This window comes from Dama dama, chromosome 3, assembly GCF_033118175.1.
Source record: "Dama dama isolate Ldn47 chromosome 3, ASM3311817v1, whole genome shotgun sequence".
In the NCBI taxonomy this organism is placed as follows: domain Eukaryota; kingdom Metazoa; phylum Chordata; class Mammalia; order Artiodactyla; family Cervidae; genus Dama; species Dama dama.
In genome coordinates this window covers 36,264,969-36,284,907 of record NC_083683.1, presented here as the reverse complement: position 1 = coordinate 36,284,907, position 19,939 = coordinate 36,264,969, and the positions used below count along the sequence as shown (strand labels likewise).

The window sequence follows — 19,939 nt, the reverse complement described above, 5'->3', positions numbered from 1 at the left end:
TATTTGAATTGTTTTTAAAAATTATATTTCTTTTATTTAAAAAATCAGCTAACGCTTGTGTATGGTTAATTTTATGTTTGTTTTCTCTTTGATTTTGTTTTCTTAGGGAAAAATATCCTATAAAATGGCTATTAAATTCTTAGCCAGTTGACAATGAGATATTCTTAGTATTACTTTGAATTCTATACCCTTTAATTCTTAGAGTATGTGGTTTTGTTGTTCTGTAGTGTCCTACTAAAATATTCATTTTTTTTACAGTGTATTGCAAGTTCCACTGCATTACATGCAAATATGATTCACTCATCCCTAGCTGTTTGTGGATTCAAACTCATAAATGAACCATTTTTAAATTAAGGAAACAGCGTACTGATATGTTTCTGTGTTTTCTGATATTTACAGATTCGAGTGGTGAATGCATTTCGTAGTTCTTTATATGAAGGGTTAGAAAAACCGGAATCAAGAAGTTCAATTCACAACTTTATGACACATCCTGAGTTTAGGATAGAAGATTCAGAGCCTCATATTCCCCTTATTGATGACACTGATGCTGAAGATGATGCTCCTACAAAGCGTAACTCCAGTCCTCCACCCTCTCCCAACAAAAATAACAATGCTGTTGACAGCGGGATTTACCTTACAATAGAAATGAACAAGTCTGCTACCTCTTCATCCCCAGGAAGCCCACTACATAGTTTGGAAACGTCACTCTGATTGTAAGCTGAATGTTAACACACTAGCTGCATTGTAAAGAAACAAATTGAAACTGGGTCTTTTCACATATTGTGACAGACAAGATAGTATTCTTGTCTCTGGACTTCAACAGAAGACACACTTGTACGAATGTAGATTTATTTTTTTAAAAAAAAAAAGCAAAGCTTTCTGCCAGACTGAGGGTGCTTTTTGGGGGGTGGGAGAAATGAACTGACAGATAAACAGTAACTCAGTGTAAGTCGACCTGTGGATCATCAGTAGAACCTAAGAATGGTCCTGAACAGTATATTAGCAAAATTTTAGTTGATCTCAATCCTTGATGGGAGAGAGGGAGGAGTAAAGCTGGGCAAGCAAGCAAAGAGCCCTGGATCATTGAATTGATGCTTTAATTTCTGCTGTTGGCTGTTAATAATTTGGATTATTTATGTTTATAAATGATGCAGATCTGTTTACAAGGTTTGTAGATACTTTTTTTGTTCCTGTTCATAGATGGGACGCTTCCTTATAACTGATGCAGAGATAAAATTAGTCCTTCAAATACTGCTGTATTTTCAGGAAAAAAAAGGGGGGGGGGTGGTGTTTCTATTGAAACTGTACTAAATTTTTGCCTACAATTTACCTTGTTAAATACTGTAGATAAATTGCTAATACTAATAGCCAAATAGATAACACTAATGCTTTGTTTAAAAAAAAAAACAACAAAAAAAACAAAACAAAAAAAAAAAACATGAGCAGTGGTGTTCTAATGAAGTTATGGCATCTGTCTTAATTAGTTTCTTAAATACATTTACTACTTAATGGTTTTGAAACAACTGTTTAATTTTTAAAATTTTTGAAAACTTGCTAATAACCTTTGTTCAGAATTTAGTAGATTGTTTAATGCAGGACATCAACGACATAATGAAAGATGCTTGAAATGCTTTGTTATTTCAGGCAAATCAAATTAAATCAAACTATCAAACTACAAGAGAATTTTAGTCCTTTTTGTTTTTGTCTAAACATGTTAGTTCAGTGATGTCTTGGTGAACTGTGAGTGAACTGTATTGATTTTATTTTTTTCTAATAAATCCTTAGAAATCTTCATAGAGCATGAGGGCTGTTGGCATTTTGAAAAAGGTTAATAAGTAGAAGCATACATGTTTTCCTTTTGTTTTTGAAACTTGTTTGTAAACATAAATAAATATGCCCTTTTATTAAATAAATACACCGCAATTTTTTTAAAAAAGAACTTTCAGCTTCTTTACTCAATTCTGCCTATGTGATACATCGGTCTGTTCTCTTTAACTGCAATTGGAATAAATTTCAAGATGGTAACAGCCCCATGAGGTACCCTCTTTAATTCCTTGGTGGCAATCTACTAGAACCAGATTAAGAAAATCATTGCAGTTTGACATGTTCTTCATAGAGTTTATTTAGTTGGCCTAAAATAGTCTCAGAGTTTAAAAAAATAATAATAGCGACCGCCATTGTCTCTGACACATTTGTTTTCATTCTTAAGTGGCCAAATAACAAATTAGTTAAAATGATAATGTGAAAAGATGGGAAAGGCCCTAAAAATATATATTTAGATGTGTTACTTAACCATATGCTGGAATGCCTGTCTCTAAGCCAGTTGGATTTTTTAAGTCTTTATTTCTTTTGTCTGCCTTCTCCCGCCTTTGGCCTCTGTCTTTACCATTTAGGAACTGGCACTGTTTAGGGCCCAGATTTCACCAGATACACAATCCTCAGGCTGACATAAAGTTTACGAGGACTACTACAACATCTGAAAATGCTGACCCAGCAAAGAAACATTTAGTTGATGGTGCTTGATATTTTTGGTGAGTGGGGGAGAATCTTTTTCTCTCCATCAATCCTTCGCAGTTATCCTCTGCAAGACTTAGAAACACATTGGCTCTGTCAGCATTTGTAGTTGTACATTACTCATCAGGTATTTAGAGTGAATCATACTGTAAAAAGAGGTAGCATGATATGTTGGAAAGCGTACTAGGCTAGGAATCAAGACCTGGTTTCTAGTCTGGGTTTTGCTATTAATGTGCTGCATGACCTTGGGAAAATCATCTCCCCTACACGAGGGTGGTGGACTAGACTATCTTGACGAACCCTTTTCAACTCTAAAAATTTATCCTATCAACTGGAGAGCCTACAAGGCATAGGGAATAGAGAAAAGGGAAGCGTTTTCAGTTTTCTTTTTTATTTTGGTTATGCTTAAATATGAATGTAATTACCAAAAGATATAGAAGTGCATGTGCTTTGGAGGGTTTGTATTGAGCTTTTACAGTATTCATTTTTCAACTCAAGGCAATGGCTTTTTACACCAACGCTAATCCATAAACGGGTCTTATGACATCCATGAAGTAGTAGCAAGACATGCTTAGTGTGTATTTCTCTCTTTGAGACACTGTAATTTCTACCAGAAATTTCCAGAGCATTATGTAAGTAGGAAAAAATGCAAGCAAGCTGTTAAAGATCTTGGATCCCATTATATAGTATGTATAGCTGAAATCAGCATCTGTAATTCAATCACTTTTTCTCTTTTATCCTCTAACCAAAAAATTGTTTAATTTTGCATCCCAAATGTTTTTAATCTTTGTATATTTTTTAAAAATCTTTTTCTCCTCATCATTGCCTTTTTTGTGGTTGTAAATAGACTTACTTGCACTTTGAAGATGAGTTACTCCTTGTCATCTTATAAATATGTGATATGGTAATTTTCATAACAGATGTCAGTTTTGAACCAAGAAATGGCAATTTGTTTATAAGAAAAAAAACTGGCTTCATTTCTGTGAAACTGCTCTTTGAAAATTTCTTTTTACACGTGTAAGCCAACTGGGATACCGTGATGGTGTTGATTTCTTCCGACGATGCTTACCATCTATTTTAGCCACTGAGCCTTTTATTATTTGTCTCTTTGTAAAGTTTATTTGTCTTAACTCATTTAATAAATATACTGTTTATCTGTTTCTGAATGGGGACTGACTGAACTTTTTGAATATTTAAGTTAATCTGAACATCATATTTTGAAATTACTTTTTTCTACTTGAAATTTTAAAAATCTAATTGAGAATTCTGTAATGTACTTGAAATGTTACAGTTCTGTTAACAGTGAATCAGTGTCCTAATATGCATGATCCTGTCCCTAGAATGAACGTGGGTATGTTGTCCATTCTCTCATGCCCACTGTCTTCGATCTTTGTAGCTCAAGAGTTAATTTCTGCAGTCCAGGGGGAAGTAAAGTTTTGGTTTTAGAAAAGATTATATTTTCACATTAACCTATAAGACCTGATTTTTTTCATTAACTAATCCAAACTTGTCAATAGCAATTATCTGAAGTTTATGGTAACAACATTAATCAATTTGCCCTCTGCTGGTATTTTTATAATAAATTTTTAACATAAATTAGCAACTTTGAACTACTGAGAAAACTTTGAATGGTTATGAATACTATACTTTTCCATTAGTAAATATTATTCAATTAATGAGTATATGAGTACCATATTTGTGAGGAGAGATTTTTTTCCACTTTGTCAAGTTCAATTCTGTAAGTGTACTAAGTAGTAGGATTGAATTTTGAATGAAATCCCTTTGTAAAATTCACTGAATAAGGAAAGTTTCTGTAAGTTTGTGTTTATTGACATGTTTTTTCTTGCCTGTGTCTTTAGGGAGCTCCTGTTAGACGACAGCTGCTCTCTTTCTTCTAACCTCTGCCACCCTAGGACCCTAATGTCCAGATCCCACATTGACTTTTACCTTTTCCAGTTAGTGTTACATTCCCTTGTAGACCAAAAAATTTTATTAGTGTAATGATACTACCTAACTAAAAGCAATCTTAGAAAGATCCTTGAAAATTTTTTTTAGATGAGGCATTATAAAAATACCATAAAGAATGTTCCATGCTGGAAGCGAAGTCTTGGTTGTGTTCCTATACTTCTCAGCAGTACATCAGTGCAAAAGGAAATGTTCTTCTGTAATTTGTAAGGTGGCTTTGTCTCAAACTCTCAATAATTTACTTCTCCTTTTTGTCTTAAGAATGACTTCTTTAACGTTTTCCCTATTCATTAGAAAAATGCTTCTGCTAACAGATGAATATACTAAATACAGGCATGTTTAAGCTGTATTCTCTGAATTCAGTGTCATTATTAAACTGGTTAACATTAGTGGTTCCAAAGTAGGAAATTAAAGGAGGAAATAGTCCTATGTGCTTATACAGAATCAGTCTTTGGCCCAGCTTTCTTAACCCACACTATATCCTAGGAAAACAAGTTTCCAAGGCAGTATTACATTAATCTGGCTGTGGGGGTTCAATGTGGTGAGTTCCTAAGATTGCCTTAATTAAATCCAAATTACAAGGACCACATAGGTTCCTAATTACTTTTTAGGTAACTAAATATAGACGCTGATACTTTCCTTACTATTCAAAGGAATCTTGTCACATCACAGGTGAATATGTATAGAGTACCTGATCTGTCAATATGCTAAGCAGTTTATGTGGATTATGTAATAACTCTGTGTTACTTCTGCCATTTTACATAAGGAGAGACTGAAGCTTAGCAAGTTTAAGTAACTTGGTCTGGGTCACATGATGAGCTGGCATTGACACTACACTAAACAGATCTTCCCAAGAGCCCAGGCTGGTAGCTATTGGTTTTACTGCAGTGCTAATATCTTGTTAACCAGAATCCAGGCCCAGTGCCTAAAAACCTTAACTTTTAAGTGTTTCTTTGTTGTTCTTCTTTTCTGATATCAAATGCATCAGAGTTGGTCTTGAAGATTCTTCACAACCATCCTGGGTTATGAAGAGACTGAGGGAAAGAATCACTGATTAAGATGTATAACCCAGGCTTTCCTTATAATCAGACCTCGTGGAAGGTAAACTCAGTAGCAGTTGCTTTATTTCCTATATAATGTATAATGAAAATGGATCACTCTGATGAGATAATAGTGTTTGTCTTGAAATTTATGAAACTAAAGGATAGGGTGTATTTCTTAAAGAATTACTCTGTCCTCCAGTTGTATTTTCCTTGGTGAAAATTTTTAATGTTTTAATATTTAGCCTAAGGGAGTAACCCTATTGCACATTAGACTTGAATAGTTTTTAAAATAAGCAAATTGCACCCATTATTTCACAGCTGTTTTAATACCGTTTTATATTAACATTGTTTATGGTTTGTGAATAGCCATCCTCCCAATCTGTCAAAATGAGATAACATGCTGATTTTTATAATATTTAAGGTAACATTATCTTACTGATGATAAAATATTTTAAGACTTTTTTTTTTCTGTAAGGCTGCTCTTGGAATCACAAAAATTTAGCATAAGGCATACCTTAGTGAGCAGCTTGAGATGAAAGCAAAAATTTTTAACTGTGAACTTAGGGAGAGTTGTTATCTGAGGTTAGAACTTCAAATGTAGAATGTTACTGATTTATCTAGGATTCTACTCTTTCAACCATAAGCCTACTCTCAATTGGCTTCAAATTCTCCAAGAAAGGTAGTCTGTAAGTATCTAAAATATTTCACTTTCTCACTGTTACGGACTTAGGATGGCACATGGGTCTTAAACTGAAGTGTGGAGGAGGGTATGACAGTGAAACCGCACCGTGTTTCCTGAGTCTGGGACGCAACTTCTTAAGAGCACTACCCTCGTGTCTGTCTGTCTCTTCTTTCCTGCCTCCCAACAGCTGCTTTCCTGCCCTTTATCCACATCTCCTGCCCTCCAGTCATTCGGTCAATAGACAATTGGTACCTGTCAGGGGGAATTCATACCATTCTAGACAGGAGAACCAATCAGGGTCCTTCCTCTTAGTGTGGTCAGGGAAGCCTCTCAAACGAGGTGACATTTGAGCAGAGACCTGAAGGAAGCGAAGGAGCCAGCTTCGTGGTTGCTGGAAGAACCTTCCAAGGAAAGGTTCCGGTAGCTGGTGCTTGGTAGCTGAGGAAAAACAAGTGTAGCTGGGGTGGAGTGAACCAGTGTGACTGGTAGAATATAGCCTGAGAGGTGTAATGCGAGGACTTGCCCAACCTTATAAGCCTTGGCAAGAGCGTTGGCTCTTAGGCTGAGTGAGATGGGAAGCCGGTGGAGGTTTCTGAGCAGGGTAGCCACGGGTCCAACCTTTGAGAGGCTCGTTGGCTGTTCAACAGAGCGAGAGGTTGGAAGAAAACCAGTTAGGAAGCCGTTGCCTTTTTTGGAAGCTTTCCATTCCAGCTTAACTTATTCTGCTTTTGTAGCCCCAAAACTGTATTTTAGAAGCTTCAGGCTACTAAAAAGTCTTGTGGACCCCTTATTTCTTTATATGTTTTACCTTTATGCTTGATCCAGATGACATAAGGCTGGCAATTTTAGTCAACTCACAGAACCTAGGTGTTTTCCTCATTTGCTTTAGTCTATATGCATTTTCCCACACAAATTATAGTACTGCGTTTTAACTGTGTTATTCAGAAACATGGTCACAAATAGAATATAGTCATTTTTCAGCTGTTCAGTCTCTAAGATTATAATTGCACCTTCTCCAAACTAGCCTTTGTTTCCTTTTTTTTTTTTCCTTTGTAAAAGCTCTTTACACCTGCCAATTTTATTTTTTATACCAAGTGTGACTGCTAGTTTTGATTCCTTCATCATCTCCCGGGTCTTTTTTAGCTAATTTCCTGGCTCCATCCTATTGAAGGCACTCCAGTAGACTGCCTAACGCCTGCTCTGTCATTGACCAAGATGGCTTTGCCTCCTTGACATTTCACACCTTGGTGCTCAATGCTGAACCACCTCAGGCTTCATACCTGTCCTCAGCTTCAGACTATGCTCACAGTCTTGCTGGTGACCACCGTTCACACTCATTTCCTGGTTTTTCTCACTGATGCTCAAACCAGACTTTAATCCCTTATTCTCTTAAGGGTCATTCTTTGTATGTATTCCAAACCTTTTACATTTTTCTCAGGGCAAGGATTCGAGATGTGGTCTGTCTCACTTTAGAACATACCTTTCCGTTTTACCTCTCACTGTCAACAAATCCTGTATTTATTCACACGTTTTAGCAGACATCTGCCTCACCTTGTACTACTACTGGTTTGGGATCCCAAAGAACAAGGTTTTACATCTGTTTATAGTAAACTGTTGTGTTAGTCCATTCATATCACTGTGACTACTATTTTGATCATCTGGTTTTATCCTTGACCCTTCTCAATTTAATGCTGCCCAAGACAGTGATTAGCTTTCTTTCTACTCCTTTATGGAAACCAGTTTCTCACCAAAACTGAAACACATAAGACAGATCTGCCAACAACCCTTCACCTTACTTTTCAAAACCACTACCAGGTTGGTATTAATGCCCTTTTAATCCAGGCATTCAGCCAATTAGGGGTCAGCTAATTAAGTACTCTGTCATCCTACGCACAGCCATCAGATCCAAAAGTAAACGTCTTGTTGAAATAGTCAGCTACATTTCCTGTTCTGCTACAGATACTTCATACTTGCTTTGAAGTATTTTGTCAGTTTCTTGATTTTCATTCTTATTGCCCTAATCTATTCCCTCTTTACCTCAAGCCCATATACTTAGGTTTCTTAACCGTATGATCCACATCCCTGTCCTCTCCTCTCCCATCATCAGTCCATCATGACAAGTAACCCAAAATCTTTCTAAATTACCACTCTGCCCACATCACCCCTCCTCTCCTCAAAAAAATACCCAGTTTAAAAAAACACTTTAAATGCCCCTTAATTGCTCCTTGATAATTCTGGCCTTACGTGGTTGTCACGTGCCCCCTTCTCCATGCTCTGAGCACATTCTCTGTCTTCTCTCCCCTCTCAGGGATTCCTCCTTGAAGCTCCATGTTCCTGGCCCCTGTTTTACTTTATACCTCGGTAGTGCTTGTACCACTGGACCTCAACGTCTCAAGATGTATTAGGGAGAAATAGTGAAGAGTGTTTTCTTAGAGGAAAAATCAGCTCCCCAGAAGAGGATGTTGAGGCTTAAAAGATCCCTGAGGTTTAAGTAGAGGTGACATCAGAAGAGCATATCCATAGGAGTCAGCCCTGGGGTCTGATCCCAACTCTGCTTTGTGCCAGCTTTTAATACCTTGAGCCCTTATTTTCCTCAACAGAACTGTAACCATTACAGCTCTGGATGTTCAGATGGGCTTGGAGACTTGAAAGCACTTTTGACAATTATAAAGGGCAATCCAAGGTGGTACTATTGACTCAGTAGCAACAGAAACAATCCTGTGAAGAGCTATTCCTGTCTCTCCCAATAAATTTGGTTTAAATAGAAAATTTCAGAGTTGAAAAGTGCCCTTAAATCTCAATTGGTTTATAAACACCCAAGGCTTTGTGAAGAGTACCCTGGAGATTCATCTTGCTAGAGTTAGTAGTGTTTGCTTCCATTTCCTTTTTTCTGTGCTTTTAGTCAGTATAAACATTGTACATTTTAAAAAGAAGCAGTCTGCTTGCCTCTTGCACATCTGGAGGTGGAGATCAAATGAGTGTGCTAGAAACCCACTCAATTTTTTTTTTAAAAAACATGGTATTTAGCTAAACACCACTGATGGTTTTGGAACCTAGTTTTAATGGCTTTTTAAATCCTAGTCATAACTATTTCTATAATGGGCCATGGGATAAGACCATATTTCCCAAACTTTGTTGTACAGTGGAGTCAACCAGGGAACATGAAAACATACTGGCTTCCACTCCCCAGGCGTTGTGGCAGAGTCTGTGGCCTGGGTTTCAGGAGTTTTAGAAACTTCCCAGGTGATCCTACTTTGCAGCCGAAGTTTAGAAACTACTGGGTTAAACAGTGAGGCATTGAGAACTACAATGCTGAAGTACAAGAAGTTGTAATGAAGAGAATAAAAGGTAATATTTTTGTAAACTTGCCCTTCAAGATGTTCAGTACCAGAAGTTCTGTTTACTTGGACAAAATGCACTTAAAAAATCAGGCTCTTTAGTACTTTAAAAAATCAGTGTTAGCAAGAGAAAATAAACTATAGAGGACTATGTTTAGATGTTTTAAAATTTACTGTCATTAAAAACTAACTTAAAATACATTTTAGTAAGAAGTTAAAACCTCTTTGTCTTATTATTTGAAAAATAGATTATGACCAATTTTAAAATAAGCCAATTGTCTTTAATGAAAGGATTTCAAATAAAATGAAAATTTACTTGTTTCTTAAATTCTAATCTCTTTACAGATGCAGTCTCAAAATCAAGCTATGTGCCATTTTTAATTTTTTCTAACATGCTTTTTTTGCATTGTTAAAAGTAAACAGCATATATAGCTTGACAGGAAAATGTCATTTTATGATGACTATTAAATATTAAAATATTTATCATTCATTATTTGAGTACATGTAAAGATTTTGCATAAAATCACTTTATCTTGTACCTGGAAAAAAATTGCTAATTGATTTCTTCTATTTATAAGAATAAAAGTTAAATTACTCAGGAAAACAAACGGTTGGCTCTGACCATCCATTTAGTTAATCCCTGAAACAGCTTTGCACCACTGGTGGTCTGCCCCTGTGCTTGACTATTTCCAGCAGTATTTATTGAAGCCCTCTTCTGGGTCACTTGCTCTTCTCTTTTACCTCAGTATGTCATTACAACTCTGTTCCCCCTTTATAATAAGAGACTTAGCTATGGTCACACAGCTAGTTTGCCTCATCTGGGACTAAATCCAGACCTGTTCCACAGCCAAGCTCATGACCATGACATCAGATGGTAAAACCTCTTCAGCTTGGTCCAGTCACTCCAAGGGCTAGAATAAGGATCATATCAAACCAGTTCTTTGTGGAGTTTTCAGATAGCTGAGGTACCTTGCAGGTCCCTCCAAACTCCATCTTCACCTTCTCTTTTCCATGCTCACCATTGCCAGTTCCTACAACTGTTCTTCATAGTAGGGTGACCGTGTCTCAGGTTCTCGGGGATAGTCTTTGTATACAAACCTGCCATCCCATCCCTGTGTAATTATTAAGATCTCCTGTCTTTTACTTTCAAACATGTTCTAGATGGAATGATAAAAATTGTGTTTTAAGTTGTATCATCATCTTGGTCCCTTTTGTCTAATGTGTCTATATCCTTCTGTGTCTACAGTCAGCTATTATTTTGAAATTGTGGAGTTTGAAATTCTACTGTGTTGACAAGTAGAAAATTGAGAAAAGATGTGGAGCCTTTTTTTTGTCATTGGTATAGATGACAAAGAGACTCCAAAGTACATCCTGTTGGTAGGGGTTAACTTGCAAAGTTCAGCACATAAATCTCAATAAATCTAAAGTTTCTAGCTAAGAAGACCACTGTAATCTACTGTGCAATTCTCCACACTGAGCTATCTGAAGGACAGCTGCTTTCCACCCAAGAGACCAAGTATCGATGTAATTTGGGACCTGACCTCTGATTCAGAGGCAAATGCTTAAATGTCTTAAATTTTTTTGAAGCTGATCGGAGGACTTCCTTCAAATTCATAGAAGCCCTGTACCATATGTGTGAGGGGTGGGGTAGGGGTAGAGCAGGTGATATGTATCTATGCTCACCAAAGATACAATTACAAATCAGACATTTCTTCGAGGAAAGCATATAATAAAATGACTGATGTATAGGCCATCATTAAAAATTTCAAGTGAATGAAGTCAGGATTTTGCAAAAAGACTTTCCTACTTGATTTTACTAGCAACTCAAGTGTTCAGTAGCAAAGGCTTTTTAATGTATATTATACCACATCTTCATGATAGAATAATAAGCAATCATTAAAAGTCTAAAAAAGGAAGTTTATAAGTCATGCATACTTTTGGACTTGTCTGTTTTCATTATGCATTATATTGTAAATAATTACATGTCAACACTTTAGACTCGGTTCCTTAAAAAATGAGTTACGTGACTTAGGACATGTTATTTGGTCTCAGTGAGCCTTATTTCATCCCGAAATGTTAGGGTAACAGTATATCTACCCACTTCTCAGGATTATTGTAATCATGAAAGGAGATTAAATGTCAGAAAGTCCTAGCACAGAGCATAGCATGTAAAAAAAATCTCAGTAAATACTCTGTGGGTCATGATAGTATGAGCTTTCATTAAAGGAGTATTATTAGCAAATTATTTACTGTGTGCTGATCCCAGTACCATGAGGGAGACAAAACAGATCTGATATTGTAAACTTAGTAGTATGGGAGCCATATTTGATCCATTAGTGTGTTTCATTTGGCCAGAATGGTAATGGTCCAAAAAGGTTGTTTTTTTTTTTCCAATGTTCTTAATTGATTGCCTGCATTGACAATTAGATTTCACTAAAAACATTCAAATTATTAGTATCTAGCAAATAGCGGAGAAGACAATGGCACCCCACTCCAGTACTCTTGCCTGGAAAATCCCATGGACGGAGGAGCCTGGTAGGCTGCAGTCCATGGGGTCGCGAAGAGTCAGACACGACTGTGAGAATTCACTTTCACTGTTCACTTTCACGCATTGGAGAAGGAAATGGCAACCCACTCCAGGGTTCTTGCCTGGAGAATCCCACGGACCCATGGACGGGGGAGCCTGGTGGGCTGCCGTCTATGGGGTTGCACAGAGTCGGACACGACTAAAGTGACTTAGCAGCAGCAGCAAGACCCTGATTCCCATGTGGTAACACTATCTGGTTGCTTTACCTACCTTCTCTGGCTTGCCACAGTCTCTACCACTCCCTATAGGGCTGCCCCACTGTCATTTATCAGTACTGGTAGCCATTTATTACTGTTTCTTTCAGAGTAAAACTAAGAGCAAAGTGAAATATGTTTATTGCTATCAAGTGTGGAATAAGGTAAGATTGATAAGGATTCACTCTCAAGAAAAATTCTTCTCACTCAGGTCTTTTTCACTCAATATGTGTTACCTACCTGACCCCATAGGTGTTTGTATGGAACCTGTAGCCTCTCATAAAATTCTAGAGCTATAACAAACCAGCACTTTAGACCAGATAATCATCTTTTCTTCATTTTATGCGTGAGTTAAGACCCCTCAGAGACAGTGACACGCCCAAGATTTTAGTTAGAAACAAATTTGAGGCTGAATCACATGTAGGGTGTTGTCTCTCTATTTTTCAGACTTCTAAAAATTTTATTATTTTTGTCTTAATTTTTAAATAATGGAAATTAGTGTCAATTCTCTTCAGAGTAAACAATCTCTCTAATACGTCTTCCCTCTACAAAATACATATGTAATTCATGACTTTTTAAATGCATATTTTTAGCATTTTTCCAATAATGTCAAGAAGCTTTTTAGTTCAATAAGCTTTAGTTTTGTTGCAATGCTCGTAGTGTTTTAAAAGACCATTTGAAAAGTGCTGTACTTTGCATTGATGGTTTTCCTTTTTTTCAAGAATGGAGAACCTGGATAGAATTTGTCCCTGAAGGCCATGCAACCTTGAAACCTGCATGTGGCGGTAGTTTGGGCGTTGTCGGTTGCAGATGTGGTTGGCTCTTGACTACCTGTGAAACCAGAAGCCCCGTGAATAATAGATTCATGTATGTGTCTGTAATTACTTTCAACTATTGATTTCAAGCTTCTCCAAAACATTACTGAATACAAGTAACAAACAGCTGAATTAAACCATTTTACAATACTTTTATGTTCTTTTTCTTCCCCTCTCCAGTTTCTGGAAAGGGAACCAGCCCAAAGGAGTTGGAAAGCAGATGACATGGATAATTCACAAATGACTCTATCCTAAATAAGTGAGATATAACTAGGATGTATAAAAACAAAAAGTTCTTTTGAGATTTATGGTGTGATTGAGTTAATTTAAAGATAGGACAACATAGCTAGTAATTCAATTAAGAAAACAGCACTTTATATTTTCCCTTTGGGAACATTACCTTTTATCATTGGATGTGAAACAGTTTTATATAGGAGATTTTGGATTATATTCATTATGAAACAATCCTAAGCATAAATAGTTTTGGTTTCTATTTCAAAGATTCTTAGTATTATTTAGATTATAAGAATAATCTATACTTATTATTAAATAAGAAAAGTATCTAATGATAAGAAAAACTACCCTTAACCCCATCACACAGACTTAAAATATGAATGTATATTTAGAAGCTTTTGTTCAGTGAGTTAATACCACAGCTCATGTCTTCAGAACTGTCCACAACTGGAGTTTTAGGTATTAAAAAAAAAAAAAAAACTTCGATGGATTTTAGGAATAGTCTAATGCAATACTATGATAATTGTTGGAAGGGACAAGGGACACCCTGAAAAAAAAGTTCACATCTATGAAGGTTGAAGTCATGGCCTATCGATCTTCAGTGACAAGACCAGCAGAGGGGATGAAGGCAGAGGACCTTGGCTCACAGTAAGTGCTGTTCCTGAGAAAGAAGACATGAAACAGAAGAGCTGTGTGGTCAGAGGCCTGGTGACCACGCAATAAAGGCCACCTTCCAAGAGGACTGTGGGATGAAACAGCATTGTTACCATGGACCCAGCCACTCTCCTATGGAACCATCAAAAACTGAGGCAAGGACATACACAGAGAAGCCATTTCTCCATCAGTCAGAGAAGGAGACGGAGGTAGACTTTTAAGAAGTTCAAACGGCATAGTCCCAAGGGCCGAGTGGGGAAGACCCAATGGGAGAGCAGACCAGAGCAGAAATAAGCAGTTTTGTTATGCTAATCACTCGAACTGATGCTTTAAATTCTGGTTCGGAAACCTCATTGGGTATCCATCTTATGAAGGGACTGTCCTTGGAAGAAAATATACCAAATGAATAAGACACAATCCCCAGTATCTGAGACTGATACAGGAACAATTATGATAATGTGATAAATGCAATAACGATGTCAAACAATATATGTTGGAATTAACTCCAACAAAGATGGGAATCCAGGGTTAAAGAATGCTTATCAGAGAAGTCCTCAGGGCAAGAAATTGAAAGATAGATGGAGCTCTGCCAGCTCAGAGAGACAGACAGAGGCAGTCCAGACAGAGAAAGCAGTTGATGCAGCATGCAGAGAAGACAGATGTTTTTGCCATGATCATCTGCAAGTTTGTCAGGTAAGCAATTATTCTGAATCCACTACCCTTTAAGGTTAATTGAAAGATGAATGTTTAAAATACAGTAAAAATCTCTGTAGAACAGGCTGATGGGAAAGGCTTATCTTGATCAGCTAGATTCTTGAAGATGTGGGCTTGTATTAAACATACCAAGGCATTCAGACAAGAATAACTGTTGGATAATAAGAATTTTAGAAACTGACAATGAATAGCTTATAAATTTGTGCTTCTAACATGCTCTGTTCCTTTTCCCTTACAATCTTGATTTTTACTAAGAATTTGCTAAACTCACCTTCTTTCACTTGCATCTAAAGCAGAATAAATCCTGAATCAGAATAATAAATATTTACTGTACTATTTTGTGTTTTTTAAAAAAACTTTTTTTTTTTTTTTTTGGTTACTAAAAGAACAGTCTACTCTTTAATGAATGGTTGACCTAGTAAATATTTTCTCATGGTTTAATTTGGTGACAGAAAGAACAAGAAGGCCTAAAGATAAATATCTTTAAAATCATACCTTCATTGCCAACTATATAACTTCATGTCAAGATCTAACATAATTAGAAAAAATAAATTCTCTGTGTTATGCCAACATAACCAATTCCATGACATTTGAATCATCACAAAGCTAAAATTGTTTCCTGGTTTCTTTTATAGAAGACTTCTTAAAGTATACAGTATATGTTACTGTGTACTCAGTTTTATGGAATGTGGAGGCAGCATCTGATTTAGTATTTTCTATTTGGGCTGTTTACTTTGTAGTCAAACATTCTTCAAAAACACTGGCATCTCCCCCGCATTTTCCATCCAAGGCTGTCAGTTCCTGTTGAGAAAGGTTAATGGAGATCTGGAGTCTCCAAGCCTCTGATACAGAAGCAGCCCTTGCTGGCCTTTGAATCTGCTGCCAGGTCTGATTCTACATGTAAATATTTGCCTGAGTGGGTTACATTTTCTTTTTCCACACCAGTCAGGGGAGTGAAGTTACCATAATGAAACTTATGAGAAACCTAACTTTGATTTTGGCGTAACTTCTTTTGGCTAAATTCTTAGCTGTTGTCAAATTTGCAGACGCCTTCATTACTGCTCTTCATTAAACTTTCAGCCTCCTTGGGAACTGCTGAGTGGATCAGCAGATAATACAACATATTTGTGGGAGGCCAGCCTGTTTTAATTAACTTGCCTTAATGTCACAGAGAAGGTTGGGTTGAATGGGCCCCTCACCATGACCCTTAACTCTTAAAAAGTGAGCATCTTCTTAGGAGAGCCAGCTTGGAGCAACTTACTTCGGGATGCCAACGTGTTTCTTTTTTACCTCTTCAGAAAGCAGAGCCTGCTTTGGAATGTGGTGGAGATAACCCACCACAGAAGAAATCATCAGTGGGCCAAAGAACTTGCTGCTAATGTTGGCTTTTTGCCATGGCCTCCAGACTGTGGAAGGAAGAAACTTTGTCTTTTTCCACCACTTCACTTGCTCTTTCCAGCTGGAGTTCACCCAGCCAATTCAGACCCGAGGAAGGGAGCTGACCAAGCCAGCCCCTATACTCACTTAGAATATAAAGTAAGCCACAAGGGTGGTTTTAAATTTTCTAGTAGCCACACTATTTTATTTTATTTAAAAAATAAACATGAAATTAATAACTTTAACAGCATATTTTTTGGACTTCCCTGGTGATAACTGGATGAGAACCTGCCTGCCATTGCAGGGGACGTGGATTCTATCCCTGGTCCAGGAAGATCCCACATGCCACGGAGCAACGAAGTCTGTGTGCTACAACCACTGCACCCATCCTTTAGAGCCCATGAGCCACAAATACTGAAGCCCCAACACCTAGAGCTGTGCTCCACAATAAGAGAAGCCACTGCAATGAGATGCCCTAGTGCTGCAAGGAAGTGTAGTCCCTGCTCGCCGCAACAAGAGAAAGCCCAGGCAAAACAACAAAGAGCCAGAGCTGCCAAAAATAAAATAAATTTTTCAAAAATAGTATATTTTAATCTAACATATCTAAAATATCATTTCAATGTTCAGTCATTAGAAAATTTATTAAAAAGATATTTTACTTTTTTTAACTAACTCTTCAAAATCTGTTATTTTATGCCCAGAGTATATTTCAATTCAGACATTAAGTTTCCATTGGAAAAAGATGTTCAGCTATTTAGATTTCATTAAATTAATAACTGAAAAGATAGATTCACAAGTTGTTCTGAACATATTAAAAAATGTTTTCAGATAACTGAACCAAGTGTCAGTTTTTAAAAATTAATTGAAATTAAAGTATTCCATTTCTTTGGTGCACTAGCCCACATTTCAAGGGCTCAATAGCATGTGTAACTGATGACTTCCATACTGACAGCACAGAACTATAGCCTTGCTACTGAAAGTGTGGCCTACCCACTAGCATCATCTGGGATTTTCTTGGAAATACAGAATCCCGGGCCTCACCCCAGACTTACTGAATCAGAATCTACAGTTAGCAAGATTTTCCAGTGATTCATATGTAGAATATAGTTCAGGAAGCACTGATCTACTTAAGACACCAGGAAAACTGGTATTATTGCATCTATTTTATAGAGGTATATTGAGGCTCTTTTTATACCCTTTATACTGTTCATGGGGTTCTCGCAGTAAGAATACTGGAGTGGAATGTTATTCCCTCGTCCAGTGGACCACGTTTTGTCAGAGCTCTTCATTACAACCCATCCGTCTTGGGTGGCCCTGCGCAGCATGGCTTATTGCTTCATTGAGTTATGCAAGCCCCTTAGCCACAAAAAGGCAGTGATCCATGAAGGGCCAGGGAGGCCTGACATGCTGCAGTCCATGGGGTCGCAGAGAGTCAGACATGACGTAGCAACTGAACAACAACATCATATTGAGGCTCAGAGAGGTTGCATAATGTGTCTAAAGTCACAGAGCTCATAAGTGTAGGAGCTAAAATTCAGACTCAAAGCTTGCCCATGTTTAAGCCCACACTCTTTCTAATATTTATCACTCAATGCATGAAACATGTTACTAATGGCATGAAAGGTCATTTTAAATGGTGCCCAGGAAGCATTCTAAAAAGCACTGAATACAAAGTGTGAAGGTTTGACCATTTTCTGTCCTCTTTTAAGTTTTCTAATATGGTCAAAGATAAAATCTCTGATTGATGACAGTTTATTTTCAATACCTAACATTTGCTGTAAGTGGGCCACAGCCTCAGAACTTTCAGTAAAGGAGGTCTTCATAGCTTTGTTTCCTTCCGTTGTATTTCTTCTTACTTCTACCATCTATTTATGATGAATGATGCTGGTTTTCTATTTACAGCAGTGATGCATAGACACTTAAATACACTTAATTAAGTAGGAGAGTGGTCATAAGTATGAATGTAGACTGGGCACAGCTCTGGCTGCCTGGGGAAGGAAACATGAGGATGACGAGGTGTGGGAAACACTGAATGAAGGTGCTTCCCCAGGAGGCGTGGAGCAGCAGTTCCAGCCCTAGAGAAGGCTGGGAAGCACAAGAATGTTGTGTGTTTTTGTTGTGGGTGCCTCATCAAAGCACTTAACAAGAGTAAACTCTTCTTTGCGCCTGCGATGGATGTAATTATGTTCAGTTGGTTGGTTGAAAACCCAGCATTTCCTACCTCCTAGCTGGAGGTCCTCCTCCTGACCTCCTCAACAAAACCTCCTCCTCTTGACCTCTTCAACCCAACAGCAAAGCTGTGGGCACCTCTAGTTGAATGCTTTTGTTCCTGGATTTGCATAGAGTGGGTGCCATAAAGAAGCAAAGGCAGTGGCTGCACTGATGGTCCATGGCGGCAGTGATTTCCACGGCAGGACCCAGCAGAGGCAGCAGGGATGTCTGGATGGGGCTCTGACCTGATTCAGGGGTTCAGACTCCCTTAGCAACATCCCATTTTCTATGCAGATTGCTCTCCTGGTTTCCTACTGTATCGATGGGCTATGCAGCATCATTCCAAAACAGCCTCTTCCCTTTATGGTAACCAGACTTGGTTTCTGTCTTTTACAAATAAAATCCCTATTAGAATGAGATTATTTGATTGTCCAGAAACCCACTAGACAACCAAATCCCTGAAGAGTATAGTCTGTATTTGCTTGTTCACATGGCATAATTCCCCGGTTTCAAACAAAGTTGGTGCTTCCCTGGTGAATCAGATGGTAAAGAATCTGCCCGCAATGCAGGAGACCCAGGTTTGATACCTGGGTTGGGAAGATTCCCTGGAGTCAGGGAATGCCTGGAGAATCCCAGGGACTGAGGACCCTGGTGGGCTACAATCCATGGGGTCACAAAGAGTCAGACAAGACTGAGCGACTAAGCACACAATAATTATTTGATGAACGAATGAGTGTTAAACATATAGGAGATGCCAATAACCAATGTTGGAAAGTCATGCTTTTACTTTCTCAAAACATATTAAGTGCATCCTATGACTTAAGAAAACCTATCTATGAAAATTAAACTTCAAAGATAAATTAATATCTAAATTGAAAGAACTCTTTATTTATAAAATGATTCACCCAAGATTGCTTCTCTGATTTTTTAAGTGTTGTTTTGTTTTCTAACTATAAACTATTAGAGGAGCTTAGCACATAAAGGAAAAGTTTAATTTTTGTGCAGTGAATATGCAATGATTTCAAAATTAAAGGAAATAAACTATTGAAAAATAACACTTTTAGAATGGATGGCAACCTGCGTGGCTCTACCTTGAAGATCACATGTGTCTGAAATAGGAACCTCACTCACAGAATTTTCAGAGAAGAGTATGTGGCATGGTAAATTGCAAAGCTGTGCATGCAGTTTACCAACATCATTAAGCTTCACCACAACCAAGGAGTTACCTAATTTGTGGCCTTGTTCCAGATGAAGAAACTGAGATGCAGCAAAGAAACTAATTTGCCTAACAAGCTCAAAGAGCTAATGAAAATCACACAGCTAAGGAGCTAGGATTTAAACTTCAGCCTCACTCCAAGCTTAAAGTTTTAAGCACCATGCTCTCCTTGTCCCCTAAGAGATTTGTGGCATGTGTTTGTAATAAATATTTGTAATAAAGATCCTTGACTCCATTCTTGATGTGTGACAGCTGGTAGCTTTTCAGTCCCCCTTCTTATTCTGCTCCACAGCTGGGAGAACCTTTATGGAAGCTGGGACCTTCCCTCTCTTGGTGCCAGTGAAGAAGCTCACTTAACTTCAACCTTACCTCCTAACCACACACACACACACACA

At 37.6% G+C, this 19,939-nt stretch overlaps 1 protein-coding gene and 1 long non-coding RNA gene across 6 annotated transcripts in view; both read left to right on the top strand.

The window, feature by feature from the left end:
- Positions 1 to 3,686, top strand: part of ATP2B1 (ATPase plasma membrane Ca2+ transporting 1) — a 121,156-nt gene extending 117,470 nt beyond the window's left edge. For both annotated transcript variants that reach the window (XM_061125634.1, XM_061125633.1), the window contains one exon: positions 400 to 3,686. In XM_061125634.1, the coding sequence (XP_060981617.1) occupies positions 400 to 711 (312 nt within the window). In that variant the 3' untranslated portion in view covers positions 712 to 3,686. The remainder of the gene's footprint in view (positions 1 to 399) is intronic.
- A 7,117-nt stretch (positions 3,687 to 10,803) lies between these two features.
- On the top strand, positions 10,804 to 19,733 carry LOC133044089 (uncharacterized). Of its 4 annotated transcripts, none has more exons than XR_009689842.1 (3): positions 10,804 to 13,190; positions 13,319 to 14,719; positions 16,039 to 19,733. It is a non-coding gene; the product is annotated as an uncharacterized LOC133044089 (long non-coding RNA). The 4 variants fall into 4 exon arrangements; XR_009689858.1 differs by having other exon boundaries at positions 10,804 to 13,397; positions 13,906 to 14,719; XR_009689854.1 differs by having other exon boundaries at positions 10,804 to 14,719; positions 16,039 to 16,276; positions 16,366 to 19,733.
- Positions 19,734 to 19,939: the final 206 nt, after the last annotated feature.